This window comes from Oryzias melastigma, linkage group LG24 (genome assembly GCF_002922805.2).
Source record: "Oryzias melastigma strain HK-1 linkage group LG24, ASM292280v2, whole genome shotgun sequence".
Lineage (NCBI taxonomy): Eukaryota > Metazoa > Chordata > Actinopteri > Beloniformes > Adrianichthyidae > Oryzias > Oryzias melastigma.
Genome location: NC_050535.1, coordinates 2,218,784 through 2,238,790, shown reverse-complemented (window position 1 = coordinate 2,238,790; position 20,007 = coordinate 2,218,784). Strand labels below are relative to the sequence as shown.

Sequence of the window (20,007 nt, the reverse complement as noted above, 5' to 3'; positions counted from 1 at the left end):
CTCACGCGCACATCTTGGATGCAAATGAGCGCGCAAAAATGGAGCAAATAGAGCGAAGGTGGACGCAGATCTGGAAGAAATCCGCGCAGGATCACAGCGTCCCGCGCAGGAGTGGTTGTCCTCCTTCACTCAGCGCCTCCGCACATCCACAATAAGGAGGAGGAAGGAGCTCCTCTCACCTCCTGGCTGGGATGGGAGGCGGCAGCTGCTCCGTGGGTCCGTCAGCGCGTCAGGATGGAGACTGCGGAGGATGGAGAGTCTCCACTCCCGCCTTCAGCAGCATCCAGGACGGAACTGCGCCCTGCAGCGGCAGAAGGAGGGAGGGAGGGAGGAAGGATGCTCCGTAGAGCCAGCCCATCTGCGCTCCCAAACATTCCCAGCATTCCTGCAGAGCTGGAGGAAAGTTTGTGGCAGGAAAACCTTCAATTGGAGGTTCTGTTTCCTCCACACCTGGAGAGAGCGGATGTTAGGAGCGGAATGTGGAGAGAGTTTTGTTTGCTTAAAAAGAATAAAATCTGTAAAAAAAAAAATAAATCCAAAGATTCTGAATATTTGTTTTATTTGTGCTCGGGTCCAAAGGGACCCCTTTGTTTTACACTTGAAAAAGGGTCAATCTTGACCCCAACATAATATAAGGGTTCAAAATTGATAGGTTTTCAAGTAATAAAAAAGGGTCAATTTAGACCCGAACATGACTTAAGGATTAATCAAGCCATCCTAATATTGTGTTTAGGTTAAGATTGATCCGTATTCAAGTGTTTAAAAAAAGGGTCAGTTTTGACCCGAAAAAAAATTAGAGTTAAAAAATTATTTTCTGTCTTCAAGTGTTGAAAAAGTGTCAGTTTTGACCAAACATAATATTGGGATTATATGTTTAAATTATGTTTGGGTCAAGATTGATCCGTATTCAAGTGTTAAAAAAAGGTCAATTTTGACCCGAACAAAAAATAAGAATTAAAAAATTCTTTTTTGTCTTAAGTATTGCAAAAGGGTCCATTTTGACCCGAATATAATATAAGGATTAATTCTAATATTGTGTTTGGGTCAAGATTGATCTGTTTTCAAGTATTAAAAAAATGGGTCAATTTTGACCCGAACATAATAAAAGGGTTCAAAACTGATCCGTTTTCAAGTGTTTTTTTAAAAAAAGGTTACATTTTTATTTATAACTTTTGGGATCTTTTAATGCATTAAAATTATATATATATACAGTATATATACTGTATATAAATATATATATATATATTTTAATATATGTTATGTTATGATTCTCTTGATTGGCTGCTCAGACTTCATTATTGTATGTAGCTTATAAGATTGTCAAGTTTTGTAATTTTCAGTTTAATGTTGAAATTGTTAATTGAAAAAAAAAAATTTTCGAACCAACATCATTTTTTACAAGTATCTTTATTGACAGTTTAAATTTAAGAAACAAAATGCCAGTGTTTGTACTTTTTTAAATAAATTTTTTGAAAAAAAAATAACAATAAAATTGGCGCAGAATGACCTCAATCGGTCCAGTGACCATCCCATAATAATTTTATAACTTCCTTTAGACATCCTCAATGCGTTTTGGTTAATTACATAGATTTTGAGATTTTTTGAGATCATTTTTAATTTATTTATTTATTTATTTTATTTTTTTCCCATTGTGATGTCATTTTTTGGTGGGGGGCGGGGCTACTATGTCCAATATGATTGGTTTTCTTCAGAGGTGTATAAATGTTGGTGAGTTTTTGCATATGTGCAAAATTTTTGCTAGAAGTTGCAGAAAAGAAAGAATCTGGGGTGATTAATGTCATTTATCTTTTCAAAATAAAAGAAGAAATAAAAAGAAAATTATTATTTTTTTAAATCAGGCTAATTTAATCTTTGTTTTTTAATAAACTGCACAATTTATGGTTTATTTTAAGAACTATTTTACTTAATGTGTTAATTTTTCTTGCTATTTAACTAATCTCGCCTGGGTTATGGCATAAGAACATTTACAAATAACCGTCTTTTCTACAAAAATCGATTTATTTTGCTGCGTTTATCAGATGGGGCTCATTCCTTCTTTTTATTTGTGTCTTGCACGGTCAGTGAAGCGAGCAGCACAGTGGGCGGAGTCTCTTTCATGTGGCTTTGCATCCTAAATCTTCACATCTCATTGGAAGAATTTTACAGTTACTCCACATTTTTGTGACACTCCCATTAAACCCAGAACAAAGAGTCTCGTCTGTTTGCAGAGCTCAACAGTTCTGTGTTATTCAACGCCGCCGTGTCAGGGGATTTATGGGGGTTTGGCCTTTGCCTCTCCTGCAGAGTAAGTACGCTTCTCCTCCAAGCGTGACGACAAACAAGTCATGAAAACCGCCACTGCTGAAGCCAGACGTCTGCTGACAGTCAGGCATGCGAGCGGCGTTGGAGCGGGAATGTTTTTGATAAGAGGAATGGTCACTCTGGAAGGACAAGGCAGAGTAATTCCCAGCATGCAGCTCTGGTCGGCCCTCTTTTGGCTGCTTTGGGGACAAGACGGCGTCTCCATCCATCATCCATCCTCCATCCATCCAGGACGCTGGATTCCCTTCTCTGACCTTCAACATCCTGTGTGTGTCAGCTCATTTTCCTCAACCTCTTTCCGTTTTAAATATTGAAGATGCCTAATGGTGTTGAGGCCAGGCTGCCAGAAAACCAGGAATCAGGCGGTAAAACGTGCTCTCTGGGGGACGTAAACAACAGAAATGATGCATGTTAAAATATATATGTGTTTTCATTTGTTCTTAAGTTTAATTTCTTTATAAAATGTTTCCTGACATAACTTGTATTCATGTAGGTGCCTCACCAATCTGTGTGCTCTGTGTTTAGGTGCAGAAAGTTACTCTGCTTTTATGTTGTGTTGGAAGATTTGTGTTTTTTCTGACGTTCGTGTGTTTTTTTTGAGTCATTTTTCTGATCATTTCAACATCACATGAATCCATTTTTCCTGAGTGTATGGAGAGAAAATAGACTCACTCTGATTTGTGCTTCGATTTGTAGCTCAGAAAATACATTTTGAGCGTAACTTTGTGTAGTTCTAATTGTGTATTCACGTGTACAAAAATTACAAAATTAAAAAAAAATGCAAAATACAGTTTACACAATTTAAATGTATTTGCTTCATTTCATAATTTTTGTCCTTATGCACAAAATGTCTTGTATGAGTTACAAATCAAGAACTATAAACACACAAATCTATTTTCTCTCAATACTTTTAATGTCATTCTTTGGTGATGAGTTTAAATGTTACTAACCAGCCAGCGAGGCCGCATGGGCCCCAAATGTGGCGGCCCCAGCTGTGTTTGCCCACGTTGACTTAAATGGGAACTCCGTGGGTTAGCACACTACGCTATCCAGCCTCCCGGTGGACAGCGTAGTGAGCTAGTGAGTTCCTCTGTAGCATGTTAGCGAGCTCCGCTGTAGCATACTAGAGTTCCTTTATAGCATGCTAGCAAACTCCTCTGTAGCGAGCTAGCAGCCTCCATTGTAGCAAGCCAGCGAGCTCCATTGTAGCATGCTAGTGAGCTCCGCTGTACCATGCTAGAGTTCCTTTATAGCATGCTAGCGAGCTCCTCTGTAGTGAGCTAGCAAGCTCCAATGAAGCGTGCTTTCAAGCTCCATTGTAGCAAGCCAGCGAGCTCCATTTTAGCATGCTAGTGAGCTCTGCTGCAGCAAGCTAGTGAGCTCCCTTGTAGCATGCTAGCAAGCTTCACTGTAGCAAGCTAGCGAACCCCACTGTAGCATGCTAGCGAGCTCCATTGTAGCGGGCTAACAAGCTCCCGTGTAGTGAGCTTGTGAGTTCCAGAGAGCTCCATTGTAGCATGCTAGCAAGCTTCTTTTTTAGCATGCTAACGAGCTCTACTGTATCAAGCTAGCCATGCCCGCTGTAACGAGCTTGTGAGCTCTGCTGTATTGAGTTAGCAAACTCCACTGTGGTATGCTAGCGAGCTCCGCTGTAGCATGCTAGCGAACCCAGCTGTAGCAAACCAGTGAGCTCCACTGTAGCATGATAATGATCTCCCCTGTACCATGGCAGAGTTCCTTTATTGCATGCTAGCAAGCTCCTCTGTAGGGAGCTAGCAAGCTCCATTGTAGCATGCTAACAAGTTCTATTGTAGCATGTTAGCGAGCTCCACTGTGGCAAGCTAGCAAGCTCCATTGTAGCGAGCTAACAAGCTCCATTGTAGTATGCTAACAAGTTCTATTGTAGCATGCTAGCGAGCTCCATTGTAGCATGCTAGCGAGCTCTATTGAAGCATGCTAACGAGCTCCTCTGTAGTGAGCTTGTGAGTTCTGCTGTAGCAAGCTCCACTGTAGCGAGCTAGCGAGCTCCATTGTAGCATGCTAGCAAGCTTCTTTTTAGCATGCTCTTCTGTGTCAAGCTAGCCATGCCCGCTGTATCGTGCTTGCAAGCTCCTCTGTAGCGAGCTAGCGTGCTCTGTTGTAGCAAGCTAACCCACTGAGTTCCCATTCAATTCAATGTGGACAAACACATGCGGGTCCACATTTTCTGCCCACATTTAAACCATGTGGGATCTTCTAAGAAGACTCTTCTCAGCTTTTCTGGTTAGGTAGAATGCTGGGTCATCACAGTTTTCTTATCAGCCACTTTGAACTTAGATTGTGAATATTATCCGATTAAAACTTAACATTTTTCCACTTTCTGAAACAGATATGCGTGATAACTCAAATAAAAAAGTTAAAACACTTAATTCTGAAGTTTCCCAATTCTCATCACTCACAAACGAAACTTGGAGATGTAAAGAGTCTCACACCATATTAATGCTTAAATGTGGTTTTGTGTGTGTAGAACAAGTGATTTGTGTTAGTTTCAAGCTGTTGCCATTTTAAATTGTGTGTAAATTGTGTTATTTTAATTGTTGTACATCTGAATATACAATTGATAGTACACAAAGTTATGCACAAGCTGTTTTCGATATTCATTCTCAAACGTAAAGAAAGCTCGTTTTTGTCAAGATTATTTATGAAGTGGATCACTAAACCGCTCAAAACATGGTTTATAAACAAAACACAAAGGATTTAACTTTTTATTTTAAGCAACAAAACCTTTAGAGAACATAAAATCCTGACACTTTGGGTCTTCTTGACTGTTTTGTAGCACAATAAAGTGTTATTTTGCTTTATTTGGATATTCTTTGAGGTGCACATCAACACACATTCGTCACTGTGGTAGAATCGAGGCTTGTGATTGGACGACTTTTTGTTTGCGTCACTTGTACATAAAAGGCAGCGACGGTAGAGACACGACAGGAAGAAGCTGATTGTGTACTTCCTGTTTGATTTTAAACCTTTTTGTTAGCTTAATGTTGCTTTGACGCATTTCTCTTGTTTTCTTTTCTTTAACTCACTTCTTCCTGTAGTGCATGTGTCAAAGTCAAGGCCCGGGGGCCGGATCCGGCCCTCCAGATCATTTTATTTTACTGTTAATAATTCTAACTTTTATGATTTTGACTAAATATATTTTCATGGAGAGTAAAATATTGAAACTTATTTAGTATTCCTGCCTTTTATTATTCATAATTTTGCTAAAAAATTACGATTTTAAAGTTTTAAAAATTGGCATTCTGCTAGCTTTATGGACTATTTTGGCATTTATAAAAAAAATTAGGCTATTTTGGAGTTTATCTAATTGAATACCTCAGCTACATGCTAGCAGTTTTAGTTATTTAGGCTTTTTTAAAAGTTTTTTAGCCTGTTTTGGAGTTAGGCTAATATTTACACGCTAGCTGTTTTGGCTAATTTAGCCTTTTTTGTTTGTTTTTTAAGCTCTTATGGAATTCACCCAATATTTCAGCTACATGCTAGCTGTTTTGGCTAATTTAGACTTTTTTTCTTTTCTTAGACTGATTTCAGGTTTAACTTTTTTTTAAGCTACATGCTAGTTTTTTTGGCTAGCCTAGGATTTTTTATTTAGTTTTTTTGCCTAATTTGGCATTTAGCTAATATTTTAGCTGGCTATCAGCTTCTGCGTTTGAAGCTATCAATTTGCAGCCTCTTCAGGTATCAGCACTAGCATCTTCAGCATCTAAATTCACCTTACAACATTCACACTAGCATTATCACAGGTAATGCTATATATCTAGTTTATACTTATGTTAAAAAGTTACGGTTTTAAAAATGTAGTTTTAGTGTTCAGTAAATGTGTAGCCTGTTTGGCCCGCGACCTAAAGTTTCTTTTTGTATTTTGACCCCTTGTGTGATTGAGTTTATACTCTGCTGTACAGGGTCAGTTATTGGATCCTATCCAGGTGCTGAAGAGTGACCAGCTCACCTGTCCATAGAAACACACCTGAAGGACACCTAGGATCACCAACAACCTGTGAATGTTTCGACTGAAAGAGAGAGGACCCAGCGGGGTTCAAACTGGAGTCTTCTCACTGACGGACCAACGTGCTAACCACTACACCCTCCGTGCCACCTATAGATATATTTCTAAACTGGAATAAATCAATTTTTAAATAGTTTCAGATTAGAAATACGACTTTCTGATATAGAAATCAGATTTATTTATGGCTAAATCGCCGATTCTAGAAAAACTACATAAAGACAAAAACAACTTTTAACTGAGTTTTATTGCATTTTCCAGTGATTTTTCAGTGATTCGTTTTCCAGATAAATCATCAAAATCATCAAAACAAGCAACAATTTACAAAAAACTGCATAAACGGAATCATCGTGCAAAATAACATCAAACCAACAGCATGCTCGTCAGTAGAACTCATCCTCGCTGCATAAGAGTTTCGGCGTTTCGGGAAGACTTGAAGAGTGCGATGAGGAGGCGAGGAGAGGGCGGGTTCCGGTCCACTCCTTTGCATTTGGCGGGTGGGTTTGTTTGCAGAAGGCAGCGTGAACTCCTCAGAGGCACCTCAGAGCGACGCGGAAAGCGCGGCACGGGAACGCCGCCGTCACGAGTGTCCGAACGGATGCTCCGTGTTCAGCGGTCTCTGGACGATGACGGCGTGGGCCAGATCCGCCTCCTCCAGCGTCAGGTTCCTGTCGCTGAGCTCCTGGGCGGGGAGCGACGTGGTCAGGGTGAACGGCGGGCAGTTCCTCTGGCAGCGCGCCACGAAGTCGTAAACGTCCAGGATCCTGGAAGAGGAACCCACGGATCAGAACGCAGGAAGGAAACCTTTAGGGATTCCTGAAAAGATCCAAAAGTTTCAAATTTGACATTTCATAAAATTCTATTTGAAAGAGAAAAAATCAACAGAAAAAAGTTGTAAAATTATGAAAAAAGTAAATATTTTACAAGAATAAAGTCACACAATTATGAGAAAATAAAGTCGTAAATTAATTCTGTTGTTTTTCAAAATAAAATGCTTTTAAAATGTTTCAACAAAGACAATCAAACATTCAAAGATTCTTTTATTCTGAAAAAAAAATGGACCAATCATTTCGCTCTAGAATCTGTAAATGTAAAAACTTTATTTTTTTTATGGAATTACTATTTTATTTTAGAAGAAAGCGTGACATTTTTAATCAAGAGTTTACTATTTGGTCTTAAAAACTTGAATTTATTTTTATTTTTTTAATTATTTTATCCAAACAAAATTTTGACTTTTTTCTTTTGGTTTAAGGATTTTTTTTCATTGAATGTTGACTTTTTAAATAAAATTTATGCTTTTTCTTATAATTTTTAATATTTTTTGTCAACATTTTACAACTTTATTCTCACAAAATGTTACTTTTTTGCTAATAATCATATATATATTTTTTAGCATTTTTTTTTATTTTTCTCAAAATTTTACTCCTTTTATCACATATTTTTACGACTTTTTTTTGTAATATTTAGACTTTTTTCTCTGCTGAATTTAATTACTAAAGTCTCTGGATATTTTGACTTTTTTCTAATATTTGAATTTATATTCAAATAATTTTACTTTTCTCATAATTTACTTTTTATTACTTATCGCCCATATTTTTTTATTTTTCTCTTAATTTTTTTTTGTTTATTCTGAAATAATTTGGACTTTTATCATAATTCAAAAAAAAATTCCCAATAATTTTTGCAATTTATTCCAGTAAAATATTACCTTTTCCTCACGATTTTTAAAAACTTTTTGTTGACTTTTTAAAAATAATCATAGGAATTTATTCTAGAAAAATTTGTACTTTTCTCAAAATTTTATTACTTTTATCTCTTAATTTTACGGTTTTATTCTTGTAAAATTTAGACTTTTTCCTCTAAACTTTATTATTTAAGTATCGTGAAATTTTTATTTTTTAACTTCAAATCTAATGAGAAATATAATTTCTCATAATTTTACGTTTTCATAATTATATTTTTTTTATTCTGTAAGAATTTTGACTTTTATCATGATTTTATTATTTATTCCAGTAAAATATTATCTTCGTTATAATTTTTACAACTTTGACATCATTTTACGACTATATTCTCATACATTTTTACAACTTTTCTCTTGTAAAATTTTGACTTTTTTTTCATAATTTACTATTTTGGTCTTATATTTTATATTTTATATTATAGTTGTCTTAATATCAGTTCATGATTCATTTGTGTTTTTTTCCACATAAATGCTGTTTTATAGTCAACTATAAATTGAAAAAATACATTTTATTGCTTTTTGTCAATAATTTAAATTAAAAAATTTTAAAAAGTAGAAATGAAGCGTTCTAAACGGCTCTGCTGTCCAAATACTTCCTGTTGTGACGTTTTTCTCTCTGCTGATCCGAACATGATGAATTATTGATAACCAGCGTACAGCGGCGGCCGCATGGCGGCCAGCGGCCGGCTCGGCTGTAGGTTGAAGGCTTCGGTCCTCTCCATCCTTTAGCCTGTTATATAATCACTGCATCCCCGTTATGTAATCCCACACGGGGGATTTGACAGATCCAGCCCAGATTATGTTTCTGCAGCCTCATGCACATCACCTTCAGCCTCCAAACTCCACGGATTACGTAATCCCCCCAAACAGAGCAGGAGATCTTCAGCCGTCCCTTTGAACCTCAGAGATCGAGTCTGATACGCACCGATGCGATAGGTTGAACCTCTGCACCAACCTCCTGCCGTCCACCAACCAGATCTGCAGGGAGGTGACGGGAAGCGAGTGGTTGAGCGTCACCATGGGGATCGGGGGAGATTCTCCGTCCTCGTGCACGGACGGCGACCTGGCCACCACTCTGGGGGCGACACTGAAAAGGGACAGACGGTCAGAGTGGGTTTTATTATCATCTGCTGCAGAGGAAAAGTGGAATCTGGTTTCTTCAAGCTGACGTTCGCTTTTCTTAGTCTAGGGGGACACCTAGTGGTGGAATCCCGTAAAACACCAGTCTGTGTTGTTGCTCCCACCTGCCCAGTCTGTACCCCCGCCCGCTGAAGGGGTGGAACACCTTCTTCTTGGGGACGTAGTTTTCCTCGGTGAAGTCCTCCATGCTGATCTCCAGCTCCTCCTCCTCCGCTCGGCTCTCCCATTCGGCCGGGAGCTCCCTGAGGAGGGAAAGATGGGCGCTGGAGTCTGGGCAGATTTATGATGAAAACGTGGCCTCATCTGTTTCTGCTGTGGTCTGGGGGGTCACACCTGATCATCATCTCTTATGAGAAGATACAAGTTTAAAATAAAACCCAATCAAATCCAGAGTCTGAACATCTGGAGGAGATAAAACTCGTTATGAGTTTATGCAAAAGTTTGACTCAGTAAAACTTTAAAACTTTATTAGAAAGGAGAAACAAGGAGAACAATTTGGCACTTTAATACTTTTAAATTCTAAAAACTTCCTTTTAAGAATGTCTTTTATTATTCCTTTTATTGCATTTTTATGTATTTTATTTCTTTTTGTATTTTTTTTTATTGTTCTTAATTTGCCTAATTTCTTTTTTAATCGTAAAGAACTTTAGTAACCTAAAGGAGTTGTAAAGTGTTTTATTTAAATAAAGTTTCATTCGTTCATTTAGAACAAATCTCATGTTTGTTGTAATCTGTGGTTTAGGGATAAAACAAACGATTATTTTAATAGTCGACTGATCACAGGTTAATATGTAACAGCCAGGACTGCTGCGATTAATCGATTAATTTTTCAATAAATCAAATAATTGAGGCAGCAATTAGTCGATTAATTTTCAATAAAAAGATTAATCGTAGCAGCTAGGAGCCGCGATTAATCGTTTAATTTTGGATTAATCGCGGTCTACCTGCTACGATTAATCGATTAAATTTTCAATGAATCGATTAATCGTTGCAGCTAGGACGCCGCGATTAATCGTTTAATTTTTCAATTAGTTGATTAATCATGAAAGCAATTACGCAACGATTAATTGATACATTTTCAGTTGTTAATCGTGGTAGCCAGGACTGCTGCAAAGAATTGATTAATTTTTTGATAGTCAATTAATCGCAGCAGCTAGGGCGCTGCGATTAATCAATTTTTCAATATTCGATTAATCATGGCATTTGAGAATCAGCAATTAATCAATTAATTTAGCCATTAATAAATTAATTGTGGCAGGTAGGGTCGCGATCAATAAATGTTTTAGCTTTATGCTAGCTGTTTTGGCTAACTTAGCCGTTTTTTAGTTTATTTGTTTTAGGCTAAATTAGCATTTAGCTAATATTTTAGCTAGCTATCAGCTTCATAGTTAATCACATCTTATCAGTTATATTAATCTGGGTTGTATTCATAGAAAATTAGTTTTAATAGATAAAATATTTGTTAAAAACATCACTTCTTAGTGGGATAATAACCTCTAATAGGAAGATTTAACTGATTTTGATTTAGTATTAAAAAGACTGTATTTTATTTTAAAAATAAAAGAAATTTTATATAAAATTACGGTTTTAAATCCTGAGATTTTTGCTCAAAATGGGGTTTATATAAAAAGCATCAATAGAAAAGAAATGATATAAAATAAACATCAAATGTCTTTAAGATTTTGCAGATCTTACCCTCTTTTAATCGCATCCAGAAAATGCTGGTTTTCCGGTACGGAGTAGCTGCGGAAGTCTCCATCGTTCACCGTGAAGCCGTCCTTCCACAGCCGGACCACCATCTCCACCTGAGGGAGGCGGAGCTTATTAAACACAAAAACAACAAACTCTCCACACTGACCTTTTTTATTTTAGCAAACGTTGAAATGCTTTCAATGTGTTCCAACATTTAGCTGACAAAAAAGAAGCTATAGTGGCATAAATATGAAAATAGTATTAATATTAATTATACTAATTTTAAATACAAAAGAATATGCATATTTTGAGAGTTTTTAACATGTTTTTGTGGCATTTTTCTGATGATATATAACAAAATTTAAGCTTAAACTGACATTTCTGAGTGTTTCATTCAAATCACAGTGAATTAGGAGCAGACGAGACAATTGTGTTTGAAGGAATTTGCATTTGTGACGTAAAATATTCTTTAACACATTCCATGAACGTCTTTGTTTTCCTCGTCTGAGCTCAAAACTGCACAGCTAATGTTAGTTTGGGGGCGTGGGAGGCTGTAAGCTAGCAAGAGAGCGTGTAAACAGATGGGTGTTGGGAAGAGGAGGCGGGCTTGCTCCACACCAATGGTCCAGCCCACAATTTCTAGTGAACTCCTGCTGAAACTACTTGATATTTGTATTAAAAATCTTGGCAAATTAAATTTCACGGCTTTGAAAATACATTCTATGATGATCATAGCGCAATAAAATATACAATTTAATCATTTTTTTTATGTTTGTGTGTTTTTAATTTACTGACATATTTTGATGAAAATAAAAATATTCCTCCAGATGTAATTTTTTTGAGTGAAGGCGCTCCCCACTTGTCTGTTATATATATATATATTAAATATTTCTCACATAATAAAGAAGCGTGAACCCATTCTGACCTTCGTATTCCCTGAAGCATCATAGCAGATCTTCTCCACCTCATCGAGGAGGTCTTCAACCGAGAAACTGCGGCTCATGGGGACTTCCTCTTCATTGTCTTTGCTGGAAACAAATGGAATAATGAGCGTAACTTGTAATCAGAGTACTTGAAATATGATGCTATTGTAATATTAGAGGCACAGATGTGTGGATTTTCCATATTATAACACATTATTTTATAGATGCTGACTTTAATGATGCAAAACATTAAAATAAACACGTGAAATTACATTTTTATTCATTATTTATTTATTTTTGGGAGAAAAGAATGTCAATTTATATATATATTTTAAGTAAAAATGTCCCCACTTACCACTGATCCTCTCTGTCACCCGAGTCATTCTCTTTCATGTCGGTGATCGTTTTCCATCTGATAAAACATAGAAACACGCAGGAATGAACGAGGCCTACCATGGCTACACACACCACGCTGCCTTATTATTATGGGATAGGCTTTATTATTAGTATACTAATACATAGAATATCCCGTGTTGCACACTGAGCGTGTGAATTTAAGGCACCAAAGAGGATCATTTTAAAGGAATCATCTGCCGCGCGCTCATTCAGGCACGCACGCGGGCGCAGATCAAAATAAAGCCACGGCTTACAATAAATAAATAAATAAATAAATAAATATAAATACAAAAAGCGCCAGATGTTTATTTTTTTTCTACGACGCTGAAGCCGAATTCCGATTTACCAGTTTCGACGTTAATCCCGGGCTGCACAACATCTGCAGACCCACAACTTACGACCAGCTGCTCTTCTGCTGAGCAAGAGCCGTGACGTCAGAGAGCCGGAAACTGGGTCGAGCTGTCGTAAAAACGGGCCGAGCGCTGCTGAGCTCAGCACCTCAGAAACAGATGATCTGAAGCTGCACAGCAGCAGTCTGTGCAGCTGAGACTCTCTCCGCTTTCTGTCCAGACGGACTGCGAGAGAAAAAAAAAACTTTTAAAGTTTGCTTTGATATTTAAAGTTTGTTTTGGTTTGTTTTTAATTAGAGGTTATGCAAAAACATGTATTTTTCTGCTGCTAAGACTTCTTTTCTCTGCGTTAAAACCATAGACTCTATATGAGAATAATTTATTTTTACAGTCAATGATTAAGACACATAATAACCACGGAGAACCCCCCAAAACAACATTTTCTGGGCTTTTAAAAATTAATCTTTCAATTTATTTATATATTTTTTCATTTAGCAATAGTGAAATAAAATTTAAAAAAATGAAAATAATAATAATAATAATAATTAGGTTAAATTGAAAATGATATTTTGTTGGCAAGACTGTAGCTAATTGGTTAATTGAAGTTTTTAAAAAACAACAACATAAAAAATTATATTATACTTTTTTGCTGTTTTTGGCTGTTTTGTCTCAGATATAGTGACACTAGTGTTCTTTTTAGTTATTGTCACTTGAAATGCTATTTTAAAAATGTAACAAATGTATAAATTACATATGTAATCATTGCTAAATAACAAGTTAAACCGGAAAATGCAAGACCTAATTTAGTTAACTTCTTTTTAAATAAAAATGCAACTTGTTAAAGAGGTTATAAATTATACTAACAAACTGTAAAACCACTAATATATATGTTCTTTGTTTCACTTATAAAAGAAGGATTTAATTATATATATATATATATATATGTTTTTTAGACATCATCTATCAATCAGTAAACAAAATGATCAGAAGAAGATTCTCTATTGGGAAACTAAAGTTGTTTTATTCTTCAAACTACCACAAATGATTTGAAATATGAAAAGTCCCTGCGTGTGCTGATGTGCATCCATCCTGTCAGTCAGATGAAGGACAGTTTTCAAACTGAAGCAGTCAATTTATATAAAATGAACCATAAGTTTTGTAAATTTAGTTTCCCCCATTTTGCAATAAGCTAAATCATTAAATTTCACCTGTAAAATCCCTGTTGGGTATCTGATAAGTTTGATGTTTCTCTCCTTAGTTTGCATTTATAGGGACAAATCAAACAAAATGTAAAAAGTAAACGTCCAGAGTAAACGTTCAATGTGTTGACCTGGAAATCAGTAATTAGGTAGTAATAATGTTAAATATGAAAGTAATTTTGAAAAATGCTTTTTTTAGTCAAGTTTAAACAAGTTCATATTAAGTTGTCATTACTGTATTTTTGATCATCCTTTTTTCTGACTCAGTTAATAACATTTTTGCATTTTAGACTTTAACTTTTAACTTCGTCTCACCATGAGCACCATTTCACATCTATGTGAATGTCAATTCAACATTTTTAAATTAAAAAAAGCAATAATTATTTATAGTTTTTATGTTTTCATTTGTTTTTAATAAAATAAAAGTAGGTGTTCTGAAATGTATTTTGTTCCCTTAAAAAACTTTTAAAATAAGTTTTTTTGGGGGAGAAAAAAACAATTAGTTTAACTTTAGTAAATATCACTAAAGTAGAGTCAATTAGACTGCATTTTAACGTGTTTTACTGAGTTTTTAAGCTAAAATTGAGCAAAATAAAAGCCCCTTCTGAACAGACTCCACCAGTTGGGAAGAGAGATAGTCAGAGATAGCAGGAAGAAATGGCGCCTCGATGCTGCGCTCACTGAAGCGGCGTTTGGACAGATTCACACAGAACCGTCCGCGGGAGCCAACATGGTCAACACGAGGAAAAGCTCTCGGATAAGATGCGACCCGTTCATCTCCTCCAGGACCAGGTCGTCGTCGAGACTCGAGCGAAACTCCGAGGATCACGTAAGCCGGGTTCTTTCCTCCTTTTCTGCCGGCGAGCTAGCTTGCTAGCCGGCTAGCTTGACTGCAGCGCTGGCCTCCCGCAGCTCCAACTATCGGCTCATTTACGGACAGTTCGAGCAGAAGTCGGACTGACACCCGCACAGTCACGCAGATACACGCCCAAAGACCCGGGACGGTGGGGTTTCGCGGGTGTCACGGATCGTACAGCTGTCAAAATGCAAGCTAGCGATTACAACTCTTGGCTAACCCCAAGTTGAGTTCCCTTTGTGTTTGCCAGTTTCCCTCTCAGCTGATCTGTTTCCCCGCTGTCTCCGAAATGAGCCCGTGAAATAAAACCAAACGACGGATTATTTTGAGCAACACTCCCCGAATGTTTGACCAGCACCGTTTCTTTAACCATAACAGAGAAAGCAGAAGTTAAACGGGTTTCTGGGCAGCTGCTAGCCGACTATTAGCTTGTCTAACTGTGGGGGAAGGGAGTCCGAGGTTCACAACAGTTGGCTGGCTCGAGTCCCGCATTTAGCAAGTCTGAACTTGGTGAACTTTCTGGTGTAAATAAAATTAAACTAACACCTTATTTATTTGTTTATCTAACCCAGAATGCATTTCAAACTCGTCCAGCTGTTGCGGCTGAATCGTTTAGTCTTCTCCTAAAAGCTTTTGTTTTGAAGTCGTCTGACCTACAAGATGTCAGTCTTTGTTTCAGAATGTAAACACTGAGATTATGAAGGCACAAGCGTCTGCTCCGCCTTCAAATTTCGCCTTTTTGTGACAACAAATCGTGTTTTTCCACAGATTACACTGTAATTTATCTACACAGTAACAACTTTCACAAGTTTTTGTTTTGTTTAAGAAGTTTCAAACGCTAACTCTGCGTTACTGAGAAGATTTAATCTGGATAAAAGTAAATAAAAATCCCCAAATAGGATTCATTTTGTTAAAACAATTTGTAATTTATTTGTTGTGACATACATTATCGAAGAAAACTGCTTGTTTGTGATGGCAATAGCAACGACAATCCAGACTTTTGAATTTAAATAAAACTTTATTTATAACACAATTGTTACAAAACACTTGTTAGTCTTAGTTTCAGAATGTAAACACAGATTATGAAAGGTACAAGCGTCTTCTCCGCCTTTAAACTTTGCTTTTTTGTGACACCAAATTGTGTTTTCCAAAGATTACACTATAATTTATCTACACAGTAACAACTTTCACAAGTTTTTGTTTTGGTTAAGAAGTTTCAAACGCTAACTCTGCTAGCTAGCGGTCAAGGGTTAAGGTGGAAAATAAGGACACTCATGAATAAATAATTAAATATCTCGTCAGCGTTTTGAATCGATACAAGTATCACCAAATTAAATATTGCGATATATCAGTGGATCGATAAATCCCTACACAACTACTTTACATTGATAGATAATAATAAAACATAAACACTCATTTCACACGAACAATCAGTGCATAAAATCAAATGAGAACATGTTGACATGTAAAAGCTACTTACAAACTAAGTTTAAAAAAAGAGTTTTTATTTTATTTTTATAAAGCCTCCATAGTGGATGAATCCCTCAAATCCTCCGGCAGGGTCTTCTATAGCCGAGGGTCCTCAGTGCTGAGACTTTTTAAATTTGTCTGATGTTGTTTGTATGTATTTATGTGCAACAAAGCACAAAAACGGATGCACATTGCTGCATTGCCCACATGTACTTTAGGTGTCTAAATAATGTTGTTGGTTGCATGTGTTAAATCTAATCCTAGCTTTTCCTCTGTGGTCCTTAAGGCCAAGAAAAAGCACGTATGTGTAAAAACATACGTCCTTCAGGATCATCTACTCTTTGCAGATGATGTCCTGTTGGCTTCATCGAGCCAGGACCTCCAGCATGTATTGGATCAGTTTGTGGTTGAGTGTGAGGGTCGGCACCACTAAATCTGAAGCCATGGTTCTTGAAAAGTAGTTTCTGGGTGGATGGAGTACTCCACCCTAAGGGGGAGGAGTTTAAATATCTTAGGGTCTTGGTCACTAGTGAGGGAAGATTGGAGCGTGAGATCGACGGGCAGATTGGAGTGGCGTCTGGTCCGGTGCGGTCACTGTTGCGGTGAAAAGAAAGCTGAGACAGAAAGCAAAGCTCTCAATTTACCGGTCGATCTTCGATCCAGTACTCACCTACAGTCATGAGCTCTGGGTCACGGCTGAAAGAGCGAGATCCCGACTACAATCAGCTGAAATGAGTTTCCTCCGGAGGGTGTCTGGGTGCTTAGAGATAGAGAAGCTCGATCACCCGGAGAGTTGCTGCTCCTCCACATCCAGAGGAGCCAGTTGAGGTGGTTCATTCCTCCTGGACGCCTCCCTGGGGAGGTATTCGAGGTATGTCCTACTGGGCGAAGCCTTGGGGAAGACTCAGGAGACGCTGGAGAGTCTCTCGGCTGGCCTGGGAACGCCTCAGAGTTCCTCAGAGGAGCTGGAGGAAGTGACCGGGGAGAGGGAAGTCTGGGCATCTTTGCTTGGATGAAGTTGGATGAATCTTTGAGTGTTCGTCCATTTATTCTTTCTATTCATGATTTAGTTGCTTATGGCTACAATGAAATTGAAAGCTGGCGGAGCAGCATGAAGGAAAAGTGTGAAGGGCATCAACAACATCTGCAGCTTTTATTTGGATGCTCAAAAGCGTGTATTGCACACAAAAGGTGTATATTATTTATTTCAACTTCCTTATGCCCCTAAAATCTAAAGCCTTTATCACTAAAAGAGAGATTTCGTCCAGTTTTTAAAACTACACTTTATTGTTTAGAGAAACACTTTGTTTTTGTTGCTATTAAGTAATTCATTTATATAATATTTATTTAAATATTTACCATAACTGAAAATTAACAGTGTATCAAGTTTATGTATTTAAAGACAGTAGAATACACAAGTTCCTTTCAAAATAAAAGACAGCTGCTAGTGTAATGTTGGCAGTAGCACAGAAAAATCAAGTTATTTTACTAAAATAAGATCTCCTCAGTTTAAAAATGGAAACACAAGTGACAAAACTTAAATAATCTATAGTTTTTTCATAGGATTTACATTTTTTTTTTCAGCCAAAGAGTTGCAATATGTGGTCCAAAGCTTCGGTTTGCAGACTAAATGTATTCATTATTGTGTGACTTTACTCGCGAACATGCCGACGTTTTCTGCAGATTTATGCAGACTTCTGTCCGTCCTCCTCACAATGGCTGCTTGTGTCCCTGCAGAAGGAACCCGGCAGCGATGCGAGCACCCCCAGCAGCCCACGGTTGGGGCCGCCGTCCAAACGGACGCGTCGGCAGACGGCCTCGGAGCGGAGCTCCAGCGACACCTCGCCGTCGCCGCAGGCGAAGGGCCAGAGGGTCAGCTGGGACATTCCCACCTACCGCACCAGGTCAGCTGTTGAGGCTTTTTACATCACTTACATTTTTAAAGAAACATGTTTAATTTTCTCTGTTATCTTCCAGACTGTCTTCTCGCATAATGCAAAACGGGCACGGTAATACAGTTTTCTTTTAAATCAAATGTGTTAGAATTCTGTTTAAAAACGCGTATTTACAGCTGATCTACCTGTGACGCTGCAGCTCTGAGAAGTCGCAGAGGTGAGGACGGCGGAGGTGGAGATCGCTCCCATATTAACGGCCACGTGGAGCTGAAGAGGAGCTGCCGGGTGAAGAAGAGCCAATTCGAACACCTCAATCAGAGCCTGCTGTTTGACCAGCTGGTGAACAGGTAGATCCCACCATTTCTGCAGAGATTAGTCGCTGTAACACAGGAGTGTCAAACTCAATCACACAAGGGGCCAAGATCCAGAACACATCTTAGATCACGGCCCGAACAGGATAAACATTTATTTGTCCAAACAGTTGGATATGAAAGAGTTAAACCAGATAGATGCTTTTATTTTGACGTTCTGTCTCCCCAGCACGGCCGAGGCGGTCCTCCAGGAGATGGACAACATCACCAGCATCAGGCAGAGCCGCGAGGTGGAGCGACTGCGCATGTGGACCAGAGACACGGAGGAGGTGAGCGCAGTTCCGCCGCCGGAACCGCCCCGCCACCCGATCTGTGGGGATGTGGACGTGGGTGATGGCATCAAAGTCCCCTTTTCGCAGGAAAACATGGACATGTACTCCCGGGTGAAGCGCAGGAAATCCATGCGGCGGTGCACGTTCAACATGCCCGCGCACCACAAAGTCATGGGGAAAACGGAGGAGGAGGAAGAAGAGGAAGAGGAAGAAGGGACAGAAGGTCTGCTTTTTATGAATCAGTTTTGTAGAAATTAGATTTGGATCTGTATAGATCCTGTGTGTTGATATAGTGACCTCTAGTGGTGCAAATTGTTACTGCTGAAATGAGATCTCTATTTTTTCATAAATTACAACTTTTAACTCTGTCTTTTATTATTAAGAGTCTCATGGTGAAGAAGAAGAGGAAGATGCAGAGGAGGATGACGAAGATGATGAAGGGGATGAAGCTGAGGAAGCAGAAGAAAACGACCGACCGTATAATCTGAGGCAGCGGAAGACGGTGCAGAGATACGAGGCTCCACCGATCGGTAAACACTCAACTTTTTAAAGATCTTCTCTGGTAAAAGTTGTGTTTTTAACGTGTTTGTGGTATTTTCTGATGATATTTAAAGAAATTTAAGCTTAAAAAGGTATTTCTTTCTTCAAATTGTTATGAAACAGGAGCAGACAGAAAAAAAACTTATTTGTGGCAAAGAACATACAAGCTTCCTGCTCCTGACTATTTTTATCAGCTAACCACTCCCCTCTCCGTCACAGAGCCCGTCAACAGAAAACAGAGCAATCCTTCACTTTTTGACACACACCGATCGCCAGCGAGAAGAAGCCATATAAGGTACTGAGAGTCGCTCGTCAAGACCTCAGAACTTTAAGAACTTTATTACAATAACCATCTGTTCTGCAGAGTGAAGAAACACGCCATTCACAGCAGTGACACAACCTCTTCCTCTGACGAAGAGCGATTTGAGCGGAGGAAGAGCAAGAGCATGACCCGGGCCAGGAACAGGTGACGGTTTTATTCCATCCTCGTCTAACCCTTCGGTAATGAATGACAGGCAGGTGGCAGTCAGGTGGCAGTCAGGTGGCAGTCAGGTGGCTGTCAGGTGGCTGTCAGGTGGCTGTCAGGTGGCTGTCAGGTGGCTGTCAGGTGGCTGTCAGGTGGCTGTCAGGTGGCTGTCAGGTGGGAGTCAGGTGGCAGTCAGGTGGCAGTCTGGTGGCAGTCTGGTGGCAGGCCGCTCGGGCACATTTGGAGGTTGCATTGTGGCAGTCTGGTGGCAGTCTGGTGGCAGTCTGGTGGCAGTCTGGCGACAGTTCCGTGGCAGTCTGGTCGGTGGCCGT

The 20,007-nt window shown here is 38.5% G+C and overlaps 3 protein-coding genes across 5 annotated transcripts in view; 1 reads left to right on the top strand and 2 right to left on the bottom strand.

Annotated features, from left to right (window-relative positions):
- mfsd2b (major facilitator superfamily domain containing 2B) overlaps positions 1-731 on the bottom strand; it is a 30,788-nt gene extending 30,057 nt beyond the window's left edge. Inside the window, exon 1 of the mRNA XM_024290960.2 lies at positions 180-731. The gene's annotated coding sequence lies outside the window, so the exon portion shown is untranslated. The remainder of the gene's footprint in view (positions 1-179) is intronic.
- A 5,862-nt stretch (positions 732-6,593) lies between these two features.
- On the bottom strand, positions 6,594-15,088 carry ubxn2a (UBX domain protein 2A). 3 transcript variants are annotated; one of them, XM_024291575.2, is made up of 7 exons: positions 14,882-15,088; positions 12,216-12,272; positions 11,863-11,965; positions 10,941-11,050; positions 9,350-9,487; positions 9,031-9,192; positions 6,594-7,128 (listed from the first exon to the last, which is right to left on the bottom strand). In XM_024291575.2, exons 2-7 carry the CDS (start codon positions 12,251-12,253, stop codon positions 6,945-6,947), a joined length of 735 nt encoding a protein of 244 aa, XP_024147343.1. In that variant the 5' UTR covers positions 12,254-12,272; positions 14,882-15,088; the 3' UTR covers positions 6,594-6,944. The 3 variants fall into 3 exon arrangements, with proteins under 3 accessions (XP_024147343.1, XP_024147342.1, XP_036066341.1); XM_024291574.2 differs by lacking the exon at positions 14,882-15,088 and adding an exon at positions 14,487-14,625; XM_036210448.1 differs by lacking the exon at positions 14,882-15,088 and adding an exon at positions 12,603-12,831.
- The window catches only part of atad2b (ATPase family AAA domain containing 2B), a 62,680-nt gene continuing 57,086 nt past the window's right edge, over positions 14,414-20,007 (top strand). The window contains exons 1-9 of the mRNA XM_024291567.2: positions 14,414-14,634; positions 17,869-18,035; positions 18,109-18,140; positions 18,226-18,373; positions 18,567-18,666; positions 18,757-18,892; positions 19,053-19,199; positions 19,429-19,504; positions 19,574-19,675. Coding sequence (XP_024147335.1) covers positions 14,536-14,634; positions 17,869-18,035; positions 18,109-18,140; positions 18,226-18,373; positions 18,567-18,666; positions 18,757-18,892; positions 19,053-19,199; positions 19,429-19,504; positions 19,574-19,675 — 1,007 coding nt within the window. The 5' untranslated portion in view covers positions 14,414-14,535. The remainder of the gene's footprint in view (positions 14,635-17,868; positions 18,036-18,108; positions 18,141-18,225; positions 18,374-18,566; positions 18,667-18,756; positions 18,893-19,052; positions 19,200-19,428; positions 19,505-19,573; positions 19,676-20,007) is intronic.